At 39.0% G+C, this 25,436-nt stretch overlaps 1 protein-coding gene across 1 annotated transcript in view; it reads right to left on the bottom strand.

Annotated features, from left to right (window-relative positions):
• Nucleotides 1-273: 273 nt before the first annotated feature.
• Nucleotides 274-25,436, bottom strand: part of ZCCHC2 (zinc finger CCHC-type containing 2) — a 28,471-nt gene continuing 3,308 nt past the window's right edge. Inside the window, exons 2-14 of the mRNA XM_079984919.1 lie at nt 24,468-24,573; nt 21,949-22,025; nt 20,447-20,518; nt 18,695-18,807; nt 16,052-16,146; nt 14,455-14,538; nt 14,193-14,250; nt 11,723-11,852; nt 10,794-10,858; nt 9,867-9,958; nt 6,213-6,341; nt 3,076-4,527; nt 274-2,145 (exon numbers count right to left, since the gene is read on the bottom strand). Of these exons, the coding sequence (XP_079841045.1) occupies nt 2,078-2,145; nt 3,076-4,527; nt 6,213-6,341; nt 9,867-9,958; nt 10,794-10,858; nt 11,723-11,852; nt 14,193-14,250; nt 14,455-14,538; nt 16,052-16,146; nt 18,695-18,807; nt 20,447-20,518; nt 21,949-22,025; nt 24,468-24,573 (2,541 nt within the window). The 3' untranslated portion in view covers nt 274-2,077. The remainder of the gene's footprint in view (nt 2,146-3,075; nt 4,528-6,212; nt 6,342-9,866; nt 9,959-10,793; nt 10,859-11,722; nt 11,853-14,192; nt 14,251-14,454; nt 14,539-16,051; nt 16,147-18,694; nt 18,808-20,446; nt 20,519-21,948; nt 22,026-24,467; nt 24,574-25,436) is intronic.

Genomic DNA, 25,436 nt, shown 5'->3' with positions numbered 1-25,436 from the left:
AACCAACGCATCAATAATTGTAACCTGTAAGTGTGACTTATCCCTTTGAATGGTGAGCCACAATATATTTTCCCAGCATCTAAGTCTGATTTGAACCAGTTTTGAGTTGAGTTATGCAGTGATTTGTACCCAGCCTCTATCAGTTAAGTGTGTAACTTCTATTCAAGCTTAAGATCTTTGGAGCCTGTTGAAACAATCAACTCTCTAAACTTCAATGTAGGATATGGGTAAGACAATTCATTGCCTTGAATAAAAGTACAGTATTTTCAAACATGATTTTTTTCTCTTTTTATTGCTGTTAATTCAAGGAAAGATGCTGCATAAAATCCAATTTGTTCTAGAAATATAAGTGAGCTTTCCCATACATAACATTTCAAATATCAAAGTATATGGTAAACATACAAATAAAGAGAAGGCAACATACCTCCCATTTACAGTACAGTATCTGAAATCATAAAGTTCCATAAAGTAAACTGGCAGATAATTGAGAATGAAGTCCACTGGTGCTTTCAACACCGTCACTAAACTCAAAAGCAATTATTTCATTTTAATATGGTCCAACATACCCAGAGCAAATAAAAGTACTTTTTATAACGGAGATAATTTCCTATGCTAATTTTCTTTTTTAAATTAAAGCTCTCATCTACCCCTTTACTCCCTCACTTTCAAAATATATTGGTGCTATAAATATAAATGCTATCTATGAAGAAATGTAGTAAATCAAGCTTCTTCAAGTTTCTTGTTTAGCAATTAGAAATGAAATGAAAACTGTTTTGACTGCTTCCCATCTGCTGCATATCTTCTTCTTTTTTTAAAGCAAAATCTACATTTCTTCTATGAATTGTGATACCTATGGGTACACAAAGGATGGTAGTTCAGTGTTGATTTCAACAGTCAAAAGCTTTCTTCCAGGTAAACTCAGTGCACTTAAGAAATCAAATATTATCTGGAAGCAATTTAGTACATCTTGGCTTTTAGAAATAAAATACAGCAGTGTTAAACTTTGTGATATAACATGATCAATCTTTACACTCATCAGAGCCTTTCACATTATATCGTGATCACACAGTGGTAAAATTGTCATAAGAAAGTGACATTGCTATTTGGTAGACTGGTTCTAGTATACAAATACCCGACGGTTCTGTAGAATACATAGATTTTTGACCAGATTGAAATAAACCAGTTACATTCTAACACAACACTGTAACAGTCTAAAGGGGAAGATGTTAAAAATCAAGTCATTTTTGTATCAACAATGTAGTGTATATGTTTAATAAAGGGATTTGCTGCCAACTGTCATTACAAATGCAGACACACAAACTTAGGCATTCATACCAGTTACACAATTTGAACCAACAGGCTTAAAAAAAAAATACTACAACAGAAGTAAAATTGTTCAATGTATTTCTATTTCAGAAATCAGTTAAAGGTCCACACACAGCTTTAAGCCTTCCCCATCCTATGTTTTATTTGTGTCTTTTAGGCACATATAAGCTCTTTATTTTTGTCCGTTTTTGCACATGTACTATTGTGAATTTCCAAACTCTCAAAAAAAAGCAAGCAATGCCCCCATCAGATCAAAAGTATAGGAATTTACTAGTGTTACGGGCCAGAAATAAACGGCTGAACATCAATCCAGTCCCATGGAGAGAGAATGACCCAGCAAAAGGTGGGAAAGAACAATAGCAGCACGAGAAAATGAGGGCAAGGGGAAGGTGGCTTGTGAGAGCATGCTCCAATTACCCCTTTCAACCGTATGGCTGTTCAACCAGTGTAGTCAGAGGTTAAATGACCTTTTCTTTAAAAAAAAAATGCAGTAAACATTGCATATCTTCAGTGCAAAAGTCTATTCGATTCAAATACTCTTTTGATTGATTGGCCGAGATAGCAACATGCTTTATGCAAGTCAGACCAGGAGCAAAACCACTTTCTTCCTTTGTATTACAACAGACATTCACAAGCAATGAAAAAATGCAAAAGAAAAAAAAATAAACACACACAAGGAATCTCTCAAATCCAAAGAACTCCCCAGACTTCCCAACCTTCATTTTGGTATGTAGGCAATGTTTACTTGGTTTCAGTCAGCAGAATCCAACGTATCATTAGAAGGGGGTGGGGGAGGTGCATATCTCAATCTGTAAGTGCCTAGAACAGGAAAAAGAACTTACTAAGTCACTGCTTACACTTAATAATAAAGTTATAAGAAAACCTACAAAACCCCCAAATGAACATACCCTTCCTCAAATCCTATTCTTCCATCCAAATGGAAGCTACATCTATATAACCTGCCTAGAAGACAGATTTTAGATAAAAGGAAAGTCTTAAGACAGTTTCTTCCAATCAAACAAGCAAGCATACAGTATACTGGACTTAACAACTGTAGAGCAATTCCACCTATTTCAATGGGACTACTCTAGAACACATAGCTTCAGCCTACCAAACTGATCTTCTCTGTTCAAGTTTTACCAGATATAAACACACACACACACACACCAAAAAACAACAACACAAAAAACCCCAAGGGGTGGAAATGGATAAATTACAGTTACAAATATTAAAAAGAATACTGCTATAAAACAGATGGCACCCTACATTTTAATGGTTTATCCACACATTTTGAAATGTCTAATCAGTCACATTAACAGGGAGAGGGAGATTTGTTATGCATAGGGGTAAGTGAGTGGTTGGTTTTAAGTTCAAAGCATGTGTAAATTACCAACTTTAAAAACCATGTTTTGTTTTGTAACTGCTTTGGGATGTGCTACTAGAGATACAGAGTCACATTTTAGCAGTGCAAAAATCTAATAAACCAGGGAGGTGCACTGCGAGTTTCATTTGCTATTCCCTTACTGGTGCCGTGTGACCCAGTTTTTTGCTTGGTTATCTGTGAATGCCATTACGACAAAAGTAACTTATTTGGGCCCAATTACAAGCTCTTAGATGACATTACTGACAATCATGCATGCACACGCACACAAAGTGTCATACAACCCACAGATAGCAGGATGGGAGCAGCAGGGTCAAGAATAGAAGCTAAGTGAATTCAGAAGCAACCGTGTTGGGAGTTAGGATTACCTTGTTGACTGGCCTCCAAAGATGACTGCTTACAGTCCTGTGCATAGTGCCCACTAACACCACAATTATAACAGGACACATTCCCATTCTTCTTGGGCCCTGATCCATTAGTATTGGCAACTACATTTGAAGCTTGGTACACAGGGAACAACCTCCCATATCCTGCCATTTGCTGCATACCGTAGTTGGTTTGGCTCCCCATTACGGGGTCATGCATCAGATGCCCGTTTGCATATGAGGCCCGAGGCACGAAAAAAGGAATCTGTGCTCCATTGGTTTGATGCGGTTGGTTGAGGTAGCTACCACTGCAAAGTGATGGCAGAGGGATGAAAGATGGAACTCGGTAGAACTGTCCGTGAAGAGGATTGGTATAAATGTAACTGTTAATCTGAAGACTTCCGTTGGTCCCGCAGCTGCATCTGCGACCACAAGACCCACACGGCCCGCAAGGCCCAGACCCCAACTGCGGTGGAGACAAGAGATTCCCACTGGCATTAGTGTTTCCAACAGCGCTAATGTAGGATGTGCTGTCACTCTGGGCGGTGCTGTGTGTTAAAGCAGGGCTCGGACTGGGTGCAGGACCTGGTGTGTGGGTAGGAATTGCAGGAGGAACTGTAGGCTGGACCTGACTAGCGCACAGACCAGATGATGGAGGTGGTGGTGTTGATGCCACAGTGTTCAGCACAGTCGTACTCTGATTGGGCAACACACTGGTAGCATGAAGAGTCACTGGAACAGGAAACGGAGCTGGTGGAAGTGCTGTGGAGAGGCCAGCTGCAGGAACAACTACTTTTAGACTGGGAGGTTGAGGGATCACTCCTGCATTCCCCTCAACGTGAGGCACCATTTGATTTAAGCCCATCACATGGGGTGAAGGTTTTGAGATTGGGTCTGTAGTAGGAACTGTGGGTCCGTGGAAGTTACCTGGGTTGTGGACTGGGATAAAGGCAGTGTTTGGTGATCCAATACTTAAGTTTCCAGTTTGTTGCTGTGGTCCACTAACTGCACAATTTTCAGACGGCGCCTGCGGCGAAGGTATCTTCATTCTGTGTATTGCTAGATGCAATGCAGGGCTACCAGACTGGACTGCAGACGGGAGGAAAGTGGTAGACAAAGGCGAAGACAGAAGTTCAACGTGTTTCTCAGATTCACCAGTGGAGCCCATTCCAACAGGAGCTGCATTCGTGACCACCATTCCCAAAGTTTTCCCATCAGCAGATATGGGTGGTGGGACTACAGTTTCAGGCTTCTGTGCACCATTGTGCACCACGTAGTGCAGAGCAGGTATAATGAAACTGTGCTGAAACTGTGGATTCAAAGGATCCTCTACGATATTTCCATTGTCTGATCTCACCGAAATCTGTGCAGGTGACTTATTGAGGTCCGTAGCACCATAACCAGCAAATCTCATCACATTTTGGTTCCCAGAATCTTCAGAATTGCTATCTGTGTCTGTGGGGAAATAGGGTATAATTAAGCACTTAAACATTAAGGGTTCTATAAGCAATATTTTCCAGACCTAGCCACTTCAAATAGCTTTAAAAGGACTAATAATACAATATATATATATATATATTGGGGGGAGACAGACAGGTAGATTAAAGTTGCCATTTATATTGATGATTGCTCCTTGCTATTTTTCAGTTTCCCATTTCTGCTCACAGGAAGCATCCAACTTGGTACCACAATTGAAAGCTACAAAAATCACCGTATGGCATATTATGTCATCATTTGAGCACCTTTAAAAATACACTTGCCCTGGAAAGGCACATGCTCACAATTATTCAACTGCACTGTGAAAGTAGTATCTCTTATTTAGGTTATGTTAATGAGAAGTGGGTAGTCCTTTTATCTGTGAAACAGTCATGGCATTTGTAAATAAAATTTCAGTATCTTGAATAGACACATCAAGTGGTATTCAGCTAAATAACTGTATGAGCAGAATGACTTCCTCTTGTTTAATGGTTTATTCCTATCCTCAATCACACCACCACAAAATCTGTCCAGAGCAGATTTAGGGGGCACATGGAGGAGGGAAAAGTCCTGTTGTACAAGGGAAGTTGTTCTGCTCACACAATGAGGTACTTAGCTCTACAATGAATACAACCCAGGAAATACATGTTGGTTAGAGCATGGTGCTGATAATGCCAAGGTTGCAGGTTTGATCCCTATATGGGACAGCTGTGTATTCCTGCATAGCAGGGAATTGGATTAAATGATCTGCAGGGTCCATTCCAACTCTATAATTCCATGAAATACATTACTTTCTCAGTTACATTACTAAAGTGGGAAAGTAGTTATGTAAAAACATTTTAAATGACTGAAAATAAAGTCAGTGAGTTTAAGTGTTTTTGAAAAGCAAATTATATATTGAAGGTTGTAATACATAATATGCAAGTTTGGAAAATTACATCAATTCAAGAACAGATAAGGCAATTCAGATTTTGTGGGACTTGAGTAAAGCTTGAAGCCCAGCTCTGACTAAGCCTATATTTCTTTTCAAGCCTTTTCTCTCAGGAACCCACAATATATACAGGCAAAGATTACTGCATTGCAGGGGGTTGAACTAGATAGCCCTTGGGGCCACTTCCAACTCTACGATTCTGCTTAAATTAAGTCTATTTTTAATGACCAATAAAAAACAAGAGTTGTTGATGACACTAATAGAGAGTAGAGATTTGTTAGTATATGAGGCAGATGGAATGGGTGTGCAGAATAGTCACCTCCTCATCCATGGGTTCAGAAGAGGTATTTAAAGCCACTCTGAATATAGTCACAGAGGTATGAAAAAGAAGTTATTTCACAAGATTAGGTGCAGGTTACATTGTGGTATGATGTTCTGAACCTTTGCAAAGATGTTCTGCAGTTTTCACAAATACATTTATGGTTTAGTTAGACAAGTGCTCCCAAACAGGGAGGGAGAAAAGATCTAAGAGGAAGGCTGTCCCCCTGTGTGCAGAGGAATCCAGATTTTAAAACTTCAGTTAGAATGTAGAATATAATACCTAGTTATCAGTGGAGTTGCTAAGGCTATTTCTGGTGTCCTTGACCTAGGCACACCAATCCAAATGAAAGGAGAAGCACACTAAAGGAATTATATATATACTCTTATTATTTTAAAAGTACAGATATACAACCTCTGTCTTTTTCGTCTTCACTTTCAAAGCTTTCCCTTCCATCATGCCGTGGACTAGAAGGAGAACTGTAACTCTCTGAAGAGGTTTCTCCACATGTGTCATGTCCCATTGTAATGTCTAAATTTGAATCTAGAAGAGATTTCATTTCAGCAAAGGTTACCACTAGACATGGTCAATTAATTAATATGCATATTAACTTGCCATTTTCTGCAACGTTCACGTGCTACCTGAAGTCAAGTCCATAGTAAGGATCTTTTGTTTGTTATCCAATAGTAAAAAACAAGAACCTTTACACAACTGCACAATGCCACTGCCACGATCTACCAGAATCTATGGCTGAATTTCAAAGAGCTGCTTTAGACACAATGGCCATGGACATGAACAGTGGGAGTTTTTTACTTCCTCTCTTTGAACAGTTAATCTCCCCACCATGTATGAGTGCTGCTCAAAGTCCTCTGATTCAAAAGTAAGCAACAGAGGGCTTGTGTTCAATTATTTGAATTCTGGCCCATGTAATTTTGGAAGAAATACACAACCAATTCAACTTTGCAAAATAAATCATCATCATAATCCTGAGCATCCCCATGATACATCCTGTCCTATCTAAACATGGGATTGCCATTGTTTAAGTAATTATCTGGGCAGTTCCAAGCAGGGTTCTGGGCCAACTCTGGGAATATTCTAGAACTTTAGGCCAGGTTGCTAACACTTACGTTTCCTCCTCTTTAGAGGACCTTATCATATGCATGTATCTTAAGCTGTACCTATGGCAACCTGAAGAACACAACTGGCTTGCTGACCCCTGTAAGAGGATGCAGGTGGCTTTAGGTCCAAAAACAAGCTATGAAAGACATGCTCTGCCAAATGCTACATCAGCTTTAGCAAGTACGCAGTGGCACACCTTTTAAAGAGGTATTTCTATCCAACACTCACACACACAAAATATAGCCATTCTCCAGATACTATAATGCCCAAGTCTAGGCAGAATTTATTACTAGGCAGCTAGCCATCAAGAGAATTGGAGGTTGGCTGGAAGCACAGACATCTTAAGAGTGACGTAACAAATAAAACAGATATCCTTCCAGAACTATGACTCATACAAAAGGGGGAAGACCAGAGTGACTCACAGATATGCAAGACTTTCCTGCAAACAGAAAAGTTAACCAATCAAAACCCGCGACAAATTTAAGTTGGAGATCTCCTTTGAAAGGCAAGGGCTAAGTCAGATTGCGTACAGGTGCAGAGGATGCAGAGTTTACTGGGCAGACTAGCAGATATAAAATTGTCACTAGGAAAAAAATATGTGCCCCGCTCCATCCAGAGGTTTTGGCATTGGAGAAGAATGTATTAGTGCCAAATATGGTAAGGATGTTGTCACTGAAAATCTGGACCTGTTGGGACCAAGGAAGTGGTCACTATGGCTGAACCTATTCCACAGAATAGAATCAGAGATGAAGATGATGAAACTGCTGTAACAAGTGGAGTTTTATTGCTTGTTTTTTTGAGTGCATATCAAGACTGATCTTCCTTTTGCTCCAGGATGCCACTGAAGCAACTGTTTCAACTGGCTTAAGCAGAATTTCAGATTCCTGAATGTCAGTAAGATCAATAATTTCATGTAGATACTCAATAAAGAGAAAACACAGAAGTGCTATCTAGTCACTTGAGAAGAAAGGGGGTATCCAGACCCCAAATCATTAATGAACGTTCAAACTAGATCCATACTCCTAGTTTCGGAAAAATTAAAAAAAATATTCCATAGCTCCTCTGCTACAGATATTTCTTAGCGATTTGAGTGTGAAAGGAAGGAAATGGTTAATTGTAACAAGTGTATGCTTGGAACAAGTGAATCTCACAGAGTATGCTGGCTCCACATCAGAAAGGCTTAGGGTACCAAATATTTAATTCTCAGTGCAGAGTTGAAAGCAGCATGCATAAGTACTGGTTCCAGTTGTAGATTGCGCTATGGTACCAATATATGGCTACCATTTAGGGTTTTGAAGCATCAAGTTTTATATGTGGGAAAGTAAGATGGTTGGCTTCTCAAGCAAGTGTGACTTCAATTTTTTCTGTGCTCTAGGGATTTATGGTCTCAATGGTAGGACAAAATACGAAAGTGAAGGCAATCTTCAAGAACACCTGTCTAAACAGAAACACTATGCACAAGGAGGACTGCATGACCTGAACATTTGATGCAACACTGCATCCAGGAGTGTGTGTTCTAAGGAGATGCAGCAGGATTTTATCAAGGATCAGTTCTGGAAGGCTGGGCTTTGATGAAACAATTACTGGGGCAGAAATCAATTTCTGCCCGGAGGACACTAAGTCTACAGACTAGGAACCAAGTCTTGTCAGTGAATCTACTCAATTAGATTGGAGGAAGAGAAAGCTGGTAGAGGATCAATGCAGTAGCTCGACATGGCCATATTATCCTTTTGGGCAGGCATCCCCAAACTCGGCCCTCCAGATGTTTTGGGACTACAATTCCCATCATCCCTGACAATTGGTCCTGTTAGCTAGGGATGATGGGAGTTGTAGTCCCAAAACATCTGGAGGGCCAAGTTTGCTGATGCCTGCTTTTGGGACTCATTAAGAGGATCAAAAGAAGCAGTTTGCCATTTCAGATCTTCATCTAGACCTTACACAGGTGAGTCAAGTTGGGGATGGGGGAGAGATGAAACACAGTCCCTTTACAGTACTTGCAGCCATTTCCCCACGGCAGTCAGGACCATGTCAGGATCATTTTTATCTGTTAGCGTAGGGAACAGCCTACCATATGCCATTCACTGACACAAACCAAAGCACTGGTGGTTCCCATCTAGATTGGGTACTCTCTACTAACACCTTGATAGCCACAGAACCTTTTGAACACCACACTCCCAACTGTGCCATAGACACGCAGGACAACTAGATTAAACCACAGATTGAAAGAAAAATGAGTTCTATCTCTTAGCTAGAATAAAGGGAAAAAGCTTCTCTAATTTAATAAAAGTGAAGAACAGTTGAAAAGAGAATTCGCAGGGATCAGAGAACTGGGAGCACTCATTTTGCCCTTCAAGTTCCATAGACGGTATAAGATATCCTCTCAAGTAGTGGGGCACAAGCCTAGTTAAAGTTCTAGAATGATTCCAGAATTGACTCTGTGTAAGTGCAGTATTCATACACAGAACTACCAATGGGAAAGACCATGAAGAAGACTTCTGGCCATTTTAAGAGAATCTTAATATTTTCCTGCCCTATCAGCTCATCTTGCCATACAATCATCCGTATGCAGTATGCATAAATGGATTAATGTATAAATCAAACCATTTAAGACTTGAGTGGGGAGCCTCAGGCCCAGTAGCAAATCATGACCCTCAAGGCCTGTGTCCAGCACTTGAGACTCTCCTTAGGCCATTCCCTCTCCCAGGTCACAACCCTCAATGTCCATGCTCTGCACTCTTCCGAGTGTACTCCTTTAACTGTGATGCGGTCACTTGATTTCCTGGATTGAAAGATAGGCGTGTATAGAAACCTCTGGAATGTAGACTACTGTACAAAGGTAAGAGCCACATCCACTGCTTCACCAGCTTTTGTCCCTGGCCCTGCCTATAACTGGCACTGACAGAGAAGCTTCTCCAACAAACTTGAAAAGTCTGCAACCACATTTCCTACCTTTTACTGTTCCTGGGGGGAGGTGAGCATCGGCGACTCTCATACAGCTAGTTCTGATGGTAAACCTGGCGTCAGTTCTCTTTATTTTATCTCTGTGTGAGAATACAAACATAGTTCATTTTTCAAAATAAGTAGTCATAAAGTCTCTCATAGGACCTTGAGATTAGTATTTTCAATTCAACTTCAAAATTATTCAAGGATATGGCTTGTGCTATACAAAACTCAAAAGTTTTTAAACTTTTGGTTTAACATGACCGTAGTTACTGGTACACATGCATATATTAATATATGTTAGTACATTGCATTATATTAACAAATTGTATTTTAGGCAAACCTCTCATTAGGCTATTAGATAGTAAGTCAACATCTGCATGAAAGACCTGGTGTAAATATCACGGTAAGCCACCGTAATGTCACATCCACACCATACACAAAGAATCTTAGGCACTGCAGTTTGTTGAAGAAGTGGGAAGCAGTTGAGAGGGGTGTGCTACAATCCCCAGGATTCTTTGGGGTAAACCATGACTGTCAAAGTGGTATAAATGTGCTTTAAATATATGGTGTGGATGTGACCTTGGAAACAATCAATGACGTACTGTGAATGAGCATCGTGCTATTGCATGCTGCTCAATTGCTACTACTTTATTCTACCTTGCCTGGAGTTGGAAGAAACACACCATAAACTTGGCTAAATGTGTGTGAACCAGTGATCGTGATCTGTTTCTCTCCAAACAAACCTGCAAGCGGAATCCACGGTTTGTACTGTTTACCACTCATAGTAAACAAAAACAAAAAATTCATAGCAAATTCTGAAAAAGATCAACTTTCCTCTAACAGAAGCCAATAAATTTGAATGCTATACTTAATGGCTATATTTTGATAAATGCATAAGCTATATTCTGTTTCTTTTTAATGTGTAGTACTTACTTTTCTGGTTGAAGCTTTCCTTTCTTCTTGCTCATTACAGGCAAAATTCTCTTCTCCCCTGTATACTGGAGAACGAAATAGCAGATCAAAAGCCTCCCACTTCAGAGACCGACAATTGCTACAACTGCACTTAGACCAAAGGAACAATGTTGACACAAAGTTATTTTCCTCCCACATAACAGCTCATCATTTGGAATGAGATGTACAAGTTCTCACAATTTTCTATGCTTATGCTCTGCTGCTGTTCCAGCACACTCAAGGAACCTCTCTGAGTCAAATAAATATTTGCATATGATTTCCTCTTTGAAAGTCCTATCTAAGCTTAAACATGAAGCATTTCCATTGCTTAAAAATGGGAATGACGTACAAGGCTTTCACTGCTTAAAATTGTGGCGAGTCAACTAGTGGCTTCTGGGTAGTACCTTGCCTGGAAGATGGGATGCAGATCATCTAACTGTCTAACACTCATCTTAAAGTGACCCAGGGAGTGGCACAATTCAATTCAAAAGCAGAAGACTATAGATAGTGGTTTCAGCTCTTTTTGCTTTTCACCCACATTCAGATGAGGAAGAGCATTACCTAAGTTGTTTTTTAAAAAATGCACACATGGTATTTATGAACTGTAATGTTCCCTTCCATGAACCTTGCAAATTATGCAAAAACCTCTGGGTCATGTTTCTGCTCTCTGTAGCTTGCCCCACCCTGCCCATTGCTCTACCCCTTCCATCCCTTTGAAATGCTACTGCTGGCACCTGGCACTCAGCCTATGGGGGGGGGGGTAAGAGGTCTCTTGTGAAAAGTGGTGTAATTCATCACCAGCACTAACTGTCACTCCAGAGAGGTTTTTATTAAAAATAAAACACGTGAATTCAATGGGGTTCTGCTGCCACTTAAGAAATATGTGCTTTTAAGACACATCAAATAAATACCTGATCAAGTAATGTGCAATGCTCTGGATGCTGCTGAACAGCACAGCCTTTTCTTCTCCAGTCTGCCACACCGTTATGCTCAGAATTTATGTTGAAGCCATCCAGTGAAGAACATTTAGTATTAACTGTGCTGTTATAAGAAATACATGAGTTTATGTCACTGAAAGTACCTCTAACATTTCAATTCATCCAGGAAAATGTCCACCCATGCACAACCCACAAGGCTAGTTCTTTTTACTAAATTTCAGAGACTGTATTTCTGTAGATAGACACTAATCTGCACACTTGGGACAAAGTAGCAACTGCATTTGTTAATTCACTGATTTCACCTCCCTTAGCACTGGTATGTCTGAGCCTGCTATTGGTTGTTTTATTTTGTATGTTTTTCTTTTTATATTGTATTGCACCATTGAAAACCTTAATACAAATTATTACATAAACAAACTGGGAATCTTCCAAGCAGGCAGCACCACCCAGTCTTCTGCCAGTCTTAAAAAGCTAGGTTAGCAAGTGTCTCCAAGGTAATTATTGTGCATCAAGCTAATATGGGCTACCACACCAGAGATGGCTGAAGAGATTAGACAGTGGGAATGTGTGCAAGTAAAAAGTCAGTGAAGTGTGCTCATTCAAGAGGTTCTTTTAACCTTTGCTCATGTTAATTTTTCTTCAAATGGCTCTGTGAAGAAATAAGACTGTCTGCTATTTTGTGCTGGGGTTTTTAAAATTGTAAAATGGTTTCTTTTAGCCTCAAAAGCACTTGCGCATTGGAGATAAAATGCTCATAGGAAAATTAAAAGTATAAGGAGATGTTTTGCTCAGCAAGTTGTTTGCAGGAGAGTCAGAAGTTTAAGAGGGGATTTCAAGGAAGCCAGAGAAATTATTATCTTCTGACAGCTGCAAGGATGTGTATTAGGTATAACATGGAAAGGAAGAAAGAAGTGTCAACAACTTTTCAACAGTTATTGAAAGTTTCGGATGTCAAAATAAGGTAAGGAAGACAGGATGGTAGCATATTTATGGAAAAGTGGAACCTGTTATGTTATAGAATTTGGGAGTATGGAGTAATTTACAACCATGTAAATTTGATTATTTTCACAACAATATCTATGCTGGCACAAACATCTCTCATTTTAATAATAATAATAATAATAATAATAATAATATGCACAAACTATTTTTATTGTAAATATTAATTTATTGTAATATTGTAAATATTTAAAAAGTGTGTTGCTCATTAACCTGTGCACAGGAAGATCAAATACCTACCCTAGGAACTTGGCAATTAACGGGAAATAGAAATTTAATCAAAACTCTATTCTCTAGTTGGTCTAGAGAAGGCCCATCCAACTCCCAAGAGACTGCAATCTACTTCCAGTATTAAAAAAACTGGCGGTGATCTACCCATTGTCACTGAGGATTGTGGATTGTCAAGCTTTTTGGGAGGAGAACAGAGTTGTTGAGCTTTTTTGGGGAATTGACCACAGTTGCTGAGCTTCTTAAAAGGGGAAATAACATCAATAACTCAGCTCAAACACCACAGCTGACAAAAGCAGGCAGTGCTAAAGGTAATCACAGTATCGTATCCACCATCACAAATAGAGGCTGCAAAAATACGTGACGGAGGAACAGAGTGAGGGGAAAGAAACATTCATTCCAGAGTTTTTTTAATCCCGCGATCGACAGAGATCACCAGCGGATCTACCTGTCAATCACAGTTGACTGGTTGGACATGTCTGGTCTAGAGAGATGGTCTACAGTGTCATGCTAGAAAATAGGGCAGTTAGTGACTGAATGAAAGCTGGAATTGTGGAAAGTTCAGCACTGCAGCAAAAAGGAATATGAAGAAGAGAACAATTAGGCCCAGAACTGAATTAAAGGATTCAAACTATTGGCTTAGTTAGGGGAACAACCTAGAAGAGGTATAAGCTGGATGCATTTATTTCTGTTACTTACTCAAACTGTAAATATATGCTTTTTTGTCCATGGCTTACAAAAATCTTAAGTGAAAGTATAGTTTGTTTTTGAAAAACTTCATGTGAAACCTTGTTATTCATCCCACAACCAAATGGTTTGCCACTCTATCCAGCGTTGGGAGTAGGCTGGATGAATTAAAGTCCAAAACTTTAAAGGACTTCTCTGTGGAAGGCAGTAAGGGAAAATAAAGATATCCACTTGGTGGCAGCAGTGAATAATAAAAAAAAGGTGGTGGGTGGGTTTGGCTTAACTGGTTTGTCTCCCTTCCCATGGTACATGATTTAGCCTTTGTCTTCACAGATGCTGTTTCCTTGAATTATATGTAGAAAGAAAACTGTACCGTAGCAAAATTTTCCTAATACTAAACATAAGATTTGCAATTTGCCACAAGAGGTTCCCTAGCAATTTCTTAACAACAGTATGACAGATATTTCTCCCCTCAAAAAAACCAAGCATCAAATGGATTAGTTTAAATGAGAAAATAAGAAGGACCTACTTCGTAATAGGACATTTCCCATTATGTTTCTTGTGAATCACTGTGTGCTGTATCATTTCTGGATAGGAAAGAATAGTAAAAACATTATTGATCAAGTTAATTTTAATTAACCAGAGTGGCTGGGGCAACCCAGTCAAATAATAAATAATAAAATTTCATCCTTGGCCCTCTGCATTTTCATAAGAGCAAAAATACTACAATAGTAGGGGTAAAGGGGGGGCAGGATAATGAACTGCAAGTTCATTTTGAACTGCATGCTTACCTTCCTCCTGACTTGAAGCTTCTGAGCTGTCCTCCTTGAAATGTTCCGGTAGCTTAGATGTCTTCAGAGAAGATTGGAGATTATCTGGAAGGTAAGCATCACTGAGCAACTTCAAAAGGTATTACTCAAAAGGTTAATTTTAACAGCTACCTAGTTTTACAAAGGGCTGTAGAAAATTTGAAGTTATGGGGAGTATACCTTGCAGCTACTTGCATTAATTTGCTTCAAGACTCCATGGCAGCTCAACCAGTCTAACATTAGGAGCATTTAGAGAACTCCTGTACCGGTTTGGTGTGAGGGATAAAATTATGTATTTAAAAGCAGAACTATATACATTCCAAAGCCTCTCACACATACACTCTCCTCCTCTTGGTTTAGGAGTCCTTGTCTGCCAATACTGCAGCAAGTTAATTTTATTGTAAAACAGTAAGTTGATAATTTTAGCTGGTTATCTGTTCTTAATATGCTAATCTCTGAAACTGCTAAGGACTGGAAAGGATGGCTCTGCTTACGCCATCGGTTTTCAGTCTTCATTTAATTTCATATCTTCTTTTTTACTGGCCAGCTTTCAAGATACAGTATATCACTAGATAGCTTATGTCAACCATGCATTCATTTTGGGGGGAAATGGATCTATACTCCAAAGAGCATGCTAAATAACATACAAAGGCCCTTCTCCATGAGCTCCCCCCACAAGTGGTTAAGAGGATGGCAACCTGAGAATGGGCCTTTTCAGGAGTGGCTCCCCTGGGAGGTTTGCCTGGTGCCATCATTACATATTGGGAGGTACCACGCAAAAACAGTTCTTTTCTACCAACCCTTTGGCTTTTAACTATCTGTGGCTTCCTTTATTGAGTGGCCCTTCCAATACACAAAATGTCTTTTAGATTTTTCTGTGATGGTTATAATGTGTGTTATTTGTTTTAAGTCGCTTTGGGTTGCCCTGGCAAAAAAGCAACTTAATAATAATAATAATAATAATAATAATACCAAATTCTTGTAAATGCATCACCCAGCAGCACTACATCTACTGAAGACTTTAAATTAAGAATGCAACAATGAACCTGTTTAAAGGCAAGCATTCTTTTGTTCTTCTGAACCCTTACAGCTGGCTGCCTTAAATGAGAAGTCCACTGTACAAAAGCTATACAATTTTCAACATACTTGGAAATAGTGTTTTCCAAGGGTTATTATCTGAAAGCCAGAACTCTAGTAAGAAATTCTAAGAACACAATAGATAGGATTAGTCGACTATGTTGATAAAGCACATAATGGCATTTCTGGAGCCTGGAATCAGATGACATCAGTTTTACAATGTTAAAAGGCTTAGGGGAGTTTATAGCTTTCTACTGAGTGTATGTTTGGACCTCAAAAGTTAAAAGGGCCAGGGGGCGGGCAGGCTGTAGCATTCAAAATTTAGTGGCTATTATCAAATCTTGATATACTCGTCTGAGACTGAACACTGTTTCAGTTACATCTATTAATCCTACTGAAGTCAATGTAAGTGTATCTTAAATATAAGTGTGTAAGCTTATCTGATACAAACACTTTGTATTAATTTGTAAATCAATCAGAAGTGTGTTTAGAAATTTCTTACTGTGCACGTGCAAAGACTCCGAGGACAGAGATTGAAAGAAGCTGTTTACTCTTTGATTCTGCAGAAAAGCTTGAGATGTTGTTGAAAACAGCTGCCTAAAAATAAATAGAAAGTAAACAATCCAATCAAGGTTACCTTAACCTATAAATTACTTTTTCATTCATTCATTTTTTTAAAAAAAATGCAAAAATAATAAACAATATGACATGTATCATAACATATTTTCAAAGCTTCTTTGGACTCCCTCACGTCCCCCGCTGCCACTTACATCATTGTAAAACTTTTTCCAGCAATTTATCAACTTGTTTACATTCTTAAGTCTCATTCATTTAATTTAGTCTAATAATTCTCCAAAAAATTTATATTTCCTCAATCTCATTTATCATCCAGATTATGTCTAATTTAGTGGTGCTCAATTGTTTATGCTCTGGCATCCTTCTTAACATCCAACTAAATTACAGTGTTTTTGTAAATAAGTCCTAAATTTCTTCCAGTCTTCTTCAACCCTCTCCTCTCCCAGGTCTCGGATTTTGCCGGTCATCTCAGCCAATTCCATATAGTCCATCAGTTGCATCTGCCATTCTTCCAGTGTGGGTAGATCTTGGGTTTTCCAATGCTTAGCGATGAGTATCCTTGCTGCCATTGTTGCATACAGAAAAAAAGTTCTGTCCTTCTTTATCACCCTCTGGCCGACAATACCCAGGAGGAAGGCCTCTGGTTTCTTGGGGAAAGTATACTTAAATACCTTTTTCAGTTCATTATAAATCATTTCCCAGAAAACCTTCACTCTAGGGCAAGTCCACCAGAGGTGAAAGAATGTTCCTTCAGCTTCTTTACACTTCCAACATTTATTATCAGACACATGGTATATCTTTGCAAGCTTGACTGGGGTCATGTACCATCTATATATCATTTTCATTACATTTTCCTTCAAAGCATTACATGCAGTGAAGTTCAACCCAGTGGTCCACAACCTTTCCCAGTCCTCAAACATAATTTTGTACCCAATATCCTGTGCCCACTTTATCATAGCCGATTTAACCATTTCATCTTGTGTGTTCCATTTTAACAGCAAGTTATACATTCTTGAAAGTACCTTAGTCTTAGATTCTAACAGTTCTGTTTCCAATTTCGATTTCTCCACCTGGAACCCTAACTTTTTATCATTTTTAAAAACTTCTTTAATCTGAGCGTAGTGTAACCAGTCTCGCACTTTATCCTTCATTTTCTCCAAACTCTGCAATTTTACTTTTTCATTCATTCAACTTAGCTTTTATTTAAACCCAAACCAAACACCCAGAATTGGAATGTGAACTAGCCCCCCCACCACAAAAAATGAGGGGCTGAGAGGACATATATTATTCTGATTGCTGCCTTGCTTTTCTCTGTTAAGATTTGTGATTTAAAAACCAAATTTAAGAATACGATTCTACCCATTTCTAATTCATATCCTATTTTGGGTAGGGGTGCAGATGGAAGCTTATGTTAAAACACTAACGCTTGACCCAGAATAGGAATTGCATTACACATTACGTTGTGACAAAGCCAAGTTTGGCATGACATGTATACACAATGGACAGGTACAGTTTATTTCAGGTGTCTAGTACAAGACAGATGATGTACCTATGCAACTTGGCCAGTTTGGGTTGCTAAGGTCTTATGTGTGATAGGAAGAAAGGCTCATACCCAGTTACTAGCCATGCCTCTCCTGCCCAACAGGATAAAATGATAAAGCAAGAAGCTAAGAACTACTTAAAAAGTCAGAAACAAGAGCAGCGGCTCAGTAGAATGCATAGTAATTCTCATGTCCATATCTTATGTGTTGGATGCAACACTTGCATAGGTCCTGTACTCTTATGGTCAGCAATGCACATAAGAACTAATAGCACTGGATTTCATTCATATTGGCACTCTACAAATTAATCGTTCTGTTCTGCCTTTAAGGGCCAGACCTCCCAGGGCAGCTTAAAATCAAAATCAATGAAGTAAAAAATGCAATTCAGAACCCTAAACGCCAGCCTTTAGAATAGGTCAAAGGCCTAACAAGATATAAACATTTTTAGCGCTCTCTCAAAAAAGGTCAGAAGAGGCAAAACAAAATTCTTTGGAGAGGATATTCCAAAGATGCAGGAACACAAATGTTCTCTCCAAGTGAGGAATGGAAAAGTTATGCTCTCCTTCCTTCCTCCTTCTACAAAAGTAACGAACTCTGCATTCTTAGGATTCTGGGGACACCAGTTTGAATATGCAGTTTAATTACAGCTATGCAGACTCAGCAATGCCTTGTTTTTCGGATTCTGAAGTTGCAGAACTATAGTTCCATAGGTGCAGATTAAGGGAAAGGAGTGAAGCTCAGTGATACAGCACATGTTTTGCATGCAGAGTGTCCCAGATTCAATTCCTGGCACCTCTATTCCTCCATTTCCTGGCATGGAAAAGATTCTCGTCTAAAAACCTGGAGCGCCACTGCCATTCAGTGTAAACAATACTGAGCTAGATATAACAATGTTCTGATTTGGTATAAGGTGTCTTCCTATATGAATCTCTAGTTTAAAAAGATTAACCACATGCATAATATGGAAGGTGAGAGACCACATCAAAATTAATATAGTGAACACCATATTCATTTCCTCAAATGATTACCTTATCATGGGTTCAAAGTCTAGGTGTCGCCTTTCTTCTTGCTTCTGGAACCCTTGATTTAATGCTCCTAAAATAGTATTGTCAAATGCTTCAGAAGAAAGTTCCTTTGGAAGCTGGTGAGAGGGATAATGTTAGTTATTGGCAGATAACAGCAATTTGTATCAAAGTAGTCATGCAAATCATCATAAGGCGGCAACAGCTCCTTTTACGCTCTTATCAGCAGTGGCTTATATCCAATGCAGCACTCAGCAAGCATCCCATCAGCACAAGGATTCCCACTTAGACAATCTGCCCCCCCCCCATTCTCTACACAGCCGTACACCGTCCTCAAATCTGCTCCGAAGAGCTGACCCCCCAAACTAGAACAGCAAGGCTGGGGGCACTGTGCAAGCAGGAAATCTTGTGCACTGCATTTGAACTTCCCCCTCCCAATCATAGACAGACCATTGATTAATGCAATTTTTGGGGTTTGTTTTTTTAAAAAAAACACAACCAGTCCCTTCAGACTAGAAATAAAAGCAGGTTAATGTTAATTAAGGCTTAATCCCTTCTCTAATTAGAACTACAACTTCTTCCAGGCATGAAAAAAGCTATTACGTTGTGCCCATTTTGCAGTAGTCAATTTTACTTTGGTATCCACAGGTTTCATGGCAAATGGGATAAATAATTTGGAAGCCAACTTGTAAAATCTTTCAGTATCTAGTATTTAGAAGTTCCCAAGCAGTTGAGGACAAATAAACTCATTTCAGTGTCTGGGCTAAAATTCTACATATTTTACAACAGAATAACCATAAACAGCTTTAACATGTTGCAGATGCCGGAAAGCATTTTGCTATTTTTTCTTCTTAACAGCCACCATTATACTTCCCCCAACTATAAACTGACCATCAACAACATATTAATTTTTAAATTACACGTGACTTAATACATTATTTCAAATGATAGTATAGACATGATAGGTTCTTTTAAGAGAACATCAGAGCTCATGTCTTAATACAAGTCAGCCATACTGCAGTGATGATTTAAGTCAATTGACACTTTGTAGCAATCATCATCTTGCTGTCCCTAGTTCAGACGTGAAAAAGAGCTCTCACAAGGACTGTGATCCCTGCATCATAGGAAGACCCACTTCCACCCTACATTCCTCTCTTCTATAACATTCCTATGCCCTCTGATTCCCAATGCTACAATCCCTTCCTACAAATCCTAAAGCACTGTTATATAGATATGTCCTCCTGGAGACAAACTCTCTAAAGCTCTAGAGGTTTAGGACATGGAAGCAACCTGCCTGGAAATTTTCCTCGCTCGGCCATGGAAGTGGCAGTTTAGCTAATCCGACACCTGCCACTTTAGATGTAGAGATTACAGAGATAGAGGACCTCAAATGGTCCCACCAAACTGACTTTAATATTAGACAGTATTGATATAGATATGTATGTATGTAGTTATTGCTGAAACAAGCAGTCCCTACTTGTTAAGGTACTTGCAGCTAACAACTTGAAATGGTTGCTTCCTAACCAATCTAAACTGTCAACATTCTGTAATAAGCACAAACTCAAATTGCATATAACATCTGAACATGTTCACCGTGTGTGTGTGTCTGTTTTTTTTTTAAAGTCACTGGTAAAATAGTAGCTTTTCAGTTCTACCTTGAAGATCAAATACATAAATCTCAAGCTAGCTTTGTACCTTTGAATATAGAACTGTGATAAGCTGCTTGTGTTTATAATACAACCCCTTTCAAATACGTACTTTTAGTAGAAATTCCTGTAAATCTTGATGTGTTTTTGTTACACAGGATATAGAATGATCAGACCAGATTACCTGATGAAAAAGAAAATATAATTATATAGCCACACATTGCTTTTACAGGGTACCATGACAGATTTGATACCAATGTTCCATGTAATCAAGGTAGCCTTTCCCATCCTGGTGCCTTCCAGACTGTCTCGCCAGAGTGGTGCGTGCTCTAGTTATCTCCCGCTTGGACTACTGCAATGCGCTCTACGTGGGGCTACCTTTGAAGGTGACTCGGAAACTACAACTAATCCAGAATGCGGCAGCTAGACTGGTGCCTGGGGGCGGCCGCCAAGACCACATAACACCGGTCTTGAAAGACCTACATTGGCTCCCAGTACGTTTCCGAGCACAATTCAAAGTGCTGGTGTTGACCTTTAAAGCCCTAAATGGCCTCGGTCCAGTATACCTGAAGGAGCGTCTCCACCCCCATCGTTCTGCCCGGATGCTGAGGTCCAGCACCGAGGGCCTTCTGGCGGTTCCCTCATTGCGAGAAGCAAAGCTACAGGGAACCAGGCAGAGGGCCTTCTCGGTAGTGGCGCCTGCCCTGTGGAACGCCCTCCCATCAGATGTCAAAGCGATAAATAACTACCTGACATTCAGAAGACATCTTAAGGCAGCCCTGTTCAGGGAAGTTTTTAATCTGTGATATTTTAGTGTATTTTTGGTTTTTATGGAAGCCACCCAGAGTGGCTGGGGAAACCCAGCCAGATGGGCGGGGTACAAATAATAAATTATTATTATTATTATTATTATTATTATTATTATTATTAGTTCAATCAGCCTGTTGGGGAAGCCACTTTTAGAAACAGAAGGTATTCTAGCCTTCCCAAACATGATAATAAGACAGATACAAGCATGAATCTCATCCCAAAACTGATTTCATTTAGTGTAATATCCAACCTCTAAACCATTGCCCTGACATATTACAGTAAGTTCACTGAACATGTATCAAGTACTCTTTATATATAGTACTTGATTCATGATTTCTCTATCCTCCAAATGGTATGACTAATAGAAGACAGATAAATCTTTTTATCCAAATTAGCATTTTTAGTTGGGAAATATCAACTTCACATATACTAAAATATATTATGATGCCCCAATTAGCCAATTTCAAACTACACATTCAATTTGACCGTAAGCATTTCTGTTTTAATATAACAAGGCAGCAGTGTTTTCATAACGAATTACAATACTCATACAACCAACTGCCGTAAAAAACTCTGTGAATCTATGCATAGGTAAGTGTTGCTTGAATAAGCAAGAACATCCATCTGACATTTTAACCCTTCTCTAATGTATTCTTATATTTTTAGACCACCCTCCAATCAAGCTTCTTGGCAGTGCACAAACACTGTAATGAAATACAATAGCAAAATCTCATTATTTTATACCTAAATAATTCTGAACTGCAATCAAAGCAAGTATTTGTAGCCCACAGGTTGATCACTTACTTTAAAAGTATACTCCAGATGTTTGTCAGCTCTTTTCCTTGGTACTCCTTTCAGCATTATCTTTTCAATATGAACAGCTGAAAAACACAAACTGGAAATGTAAAAATGTTCAACAATTCACAAGTACTTTTCATGATTTAACCTCTCTGTATTAGGTACTTTCCCAGGTTGCTAAAACACTAGAAGGCTGGGCCTGGAATTACCGCATTTTTCGCTCTATAAGACGCACCAGACCACAAGACGCACCTAGTTTTTGGAGGAGGAAAACAAGAAAAAAAATATTCTGAATCTCGGAAGCCAGAACAGCAAGAGGGATCGCTGCGCAGTGAAAGCAGCAATCCCTCTTGCTGTTCTGGCTTCTGGGATAGCTGTGCAGCCTGCATTCGCTCCATAAGACGCACACACATTTCCCCTTACTTTTTAGGAGGGAAAAAGTGAGTCTTATAGAGCAAAAAATACAGTAGATATTTGGAAACACCACATCACTGCTTCTTTCTAACTACAATGGTACCTCGGGTTAAGTACTTAATTCGTTCCGGAGGTCCGTACTTAACCTGAAACTGTTCTTAACCTGAAGCACCACTTTAGCTAATGGGGCCTCCTGCTGCCACCGTGCTGCCAGAGCACGATTTCTGTTCTCATCCTGAAGCAAAGTTCTTAATCTGAAGCACTATTTCTGGGTTAGCGGAGTCTGTATCCTGAAGCGTATGTAACCTGAAGTGTATGTAACCCGAGGTGCCACTGTATATGGTTTTTCAAAGTCTTCAATTTACTACCCATCAGTACCACTGTGCAATGGGGGCTAGTCCTCTGTTTCCCAGTGTATGTTGATCCAACTATATCTGCATAGGCTACACAGCGATATCTGCCAAAATGAATTGTTAAAGGCCTATTTGCACTAATTCACTGTTTGACTTCAAACTGTATTACAGTTCAGCAACCCAAGAAATCAGCAAGTTGGAATTAATTAAATCATGAGTTATCTCTCAGTATTTCTGGAGAATTAGTGTAAAAAGAACAACTCCACAATTTTAGACAACTACTTCTGTCCTCCTACACAATGAAGACATTGACTGGGACATCTTTTATCAAATGTAACAGCTTTCAATTCCCCTTACTCATTATGAAATGAAGAACAGCAAGGAGAAGAGAGGACAGAACAGAAGCAAGGTAGTTACCACAACATGGGAACACATTTTATTTATTTATTTTAAAACAGCTATAAACCACCTAATATTTTAATACCTCTAAGCAGTGTAAAACATAAAACACAGTTTGAAACATAAATACAACTTTAAAAAGTAAAATTGCAATATACCTGGCTGGACTGCACTGCAAAAGGGGCAATGAACCTTTAAAACCAAATCCAGCCATTCTTCTTTTAAATAGTGTTTTAAGTTATTTGTAGCATTACAATCCTCCTACTTAATGAAACACCACAGGCTTAGTCCCAAGACAAGAAAAAGTCAGACTTCATTAATTTTTGAACCATAGTTCCTTTTAACTTAAACAGATGCAAACACAACTACATTTATTTATTTTTTAAATACGTGCACACTTATCCCACTTTGTGTTTAAACACTAGTCTAGCAGCAAGAGGAAACAAGGAATTACATACAAGCAAGACTTAAGGCCAGTAGAAAAGGGCCTGAGTTCTTTTTCCATCCTCTGCATGCAGCACATAAATAAACTGGACTACCAGGAGGAAAGCCCTCTTTCTACACCCTGTACAGAAATGTAGTGGGATGTCGCCGAAGGGTTCTGTCCCTCCTCTGTTAGTTCCCAGAAATTTCTAATCCATTAGCTGTACTTAAGAACTATCTTAATTAGCTCCTATTAAAAATCTTTGCAATAGCAAAAATGGATATTCCTAGTTTGTGAATTTCATCAACTCGAATTACCAATGAAAGTTGGGGGGCGGGGGCGGGAGATGGTTCTTTTTATTTTCCACTGCCAGACACGTGATGCAGCATATCTGTTTGATTTATATAACATAAGCAAATATACAAAAGCAGTCAAAGTAAAGTATTATCAGAAAAAAATGAATCAATGGAGGCATACTCAGTGTACCTTAAATGTTATAATCAAACAAATTCAAAGCTTTAGGTGGAAATTATGTTATTGGTTTATAAATATTCAAATACCTGGCAACTTATTAACACACATTGCCCATAGTAGCAATTTAAGAAAAAAATACACGCATTTGAGCATACCTGAGGAGCTGTGCACGTAAATTTGTTTCTAAGGAATAGTCTTTTGAAAGTTAATTGTAACTTGGTTTTTACATTTGATTGATACTCTATTATTACAATTGCCCAATTTGACTTTGATTCATTTTTTATTATACCAATTGATATTACAAAAGCTACATATTTCCAAAAATGGGATGTTTTTAATTGAACAACGTAACAGTGGAAACATTTCCACTTCACCACTAACTGAGAGCAAAAGACATAAAATGGGGATAAAACTTTGCTAATCTGTTAGCTACTCAACATATGAGATTTTGATCTACATACCTTCTTGTTGTGGTCTGTGGGAGGCTACCATATGTTTATCATGAAGTGCTGCCCTTTGTTCAAGTAAACTGCTCTCATTCCTTGCCATGCAGTTATGAGAAAAGTTCTAAATTGAGGAAAAGAAATAAAAATATTAAATATAAAGCTGATTACATTTAGTGATATAAAAGTATGACAGTAGAAAGACAACAGGAAACAACATGCATGTGAAAAATAATGCAAAATGCATTATATATGCAACTTAGGGTCTCTAATTAAAAATCTGTTCCTTTTCTAAATGTATGTAGCATTATCAAATAAGTTATTTTAAATTGGAGCAGTCATTTCAAAATTTTAAACCAAGTCCTATAGTTGGAGCGAGAAACCTCTAGCTAGGGGTCCAATTGGGCCTATTAGGCTATTTCTCCAAACCACATTCACCAACTGACATAACAAAGCAAAGCAAGAGTCCACCTCTCACCAAGTTTAAAAGGCCATAGATTGTTTAATTAGCCAAAGGCCTGGGAGAAGAGGAATCTATTTGCCTGGCTCCTAAAAATATGTAACGAAGGTGCTAGGTGAGTCTACCTGGGGAAAGCATTCCACAAGCAGGAAGCCAACGCAGAAATGTTGCTACCCTCCGGACCTCTCAAGATGATGATTGCAGAGTCTAGGTCGGTTCATATGAGAGGTAGTCCTTGAGATATTGCGGTCCTGCGCCATTTAAGGCTTTATAGATCAAAACCAGCACTCTGAATTGGGCTCAGAAACTAACTGGCAGCCAGTGCAGCTGGGCCAGGATTGGAATTGTATGCTCAGTCTTACTCTGGTGAGCAAACTGGTCACTTAATTCTGCAACAGATGAAGTTTCCAAACCGCCTACAGAGGCAGCCCCACATACAATGCATTGCAGTAATCTAATCTAGAGGTTACTAGAGCATAGACAACAGAAGTGAGGCTATCCCTGTCCAGACAGGGACACAGCTGGGC

The sequence above is a fragment of the Podarcis cretensis genome (genome assembly GCF_951804945.1).
Source record: "Podarcis cretensis genome assembly, chromosome: 7".
NCBI classification, from domain to species: domain Eukaryota; kingdom Metazoa; phylum Chordata; class Lepidosauria; order Squamata; family Lacertidae; genus Podarcis; species Podarcis cretensis.
Note: the sequence above shows the minus strand (reverse complement) of the source record. Positions and strands in the feature narration are given on the sequence as shown.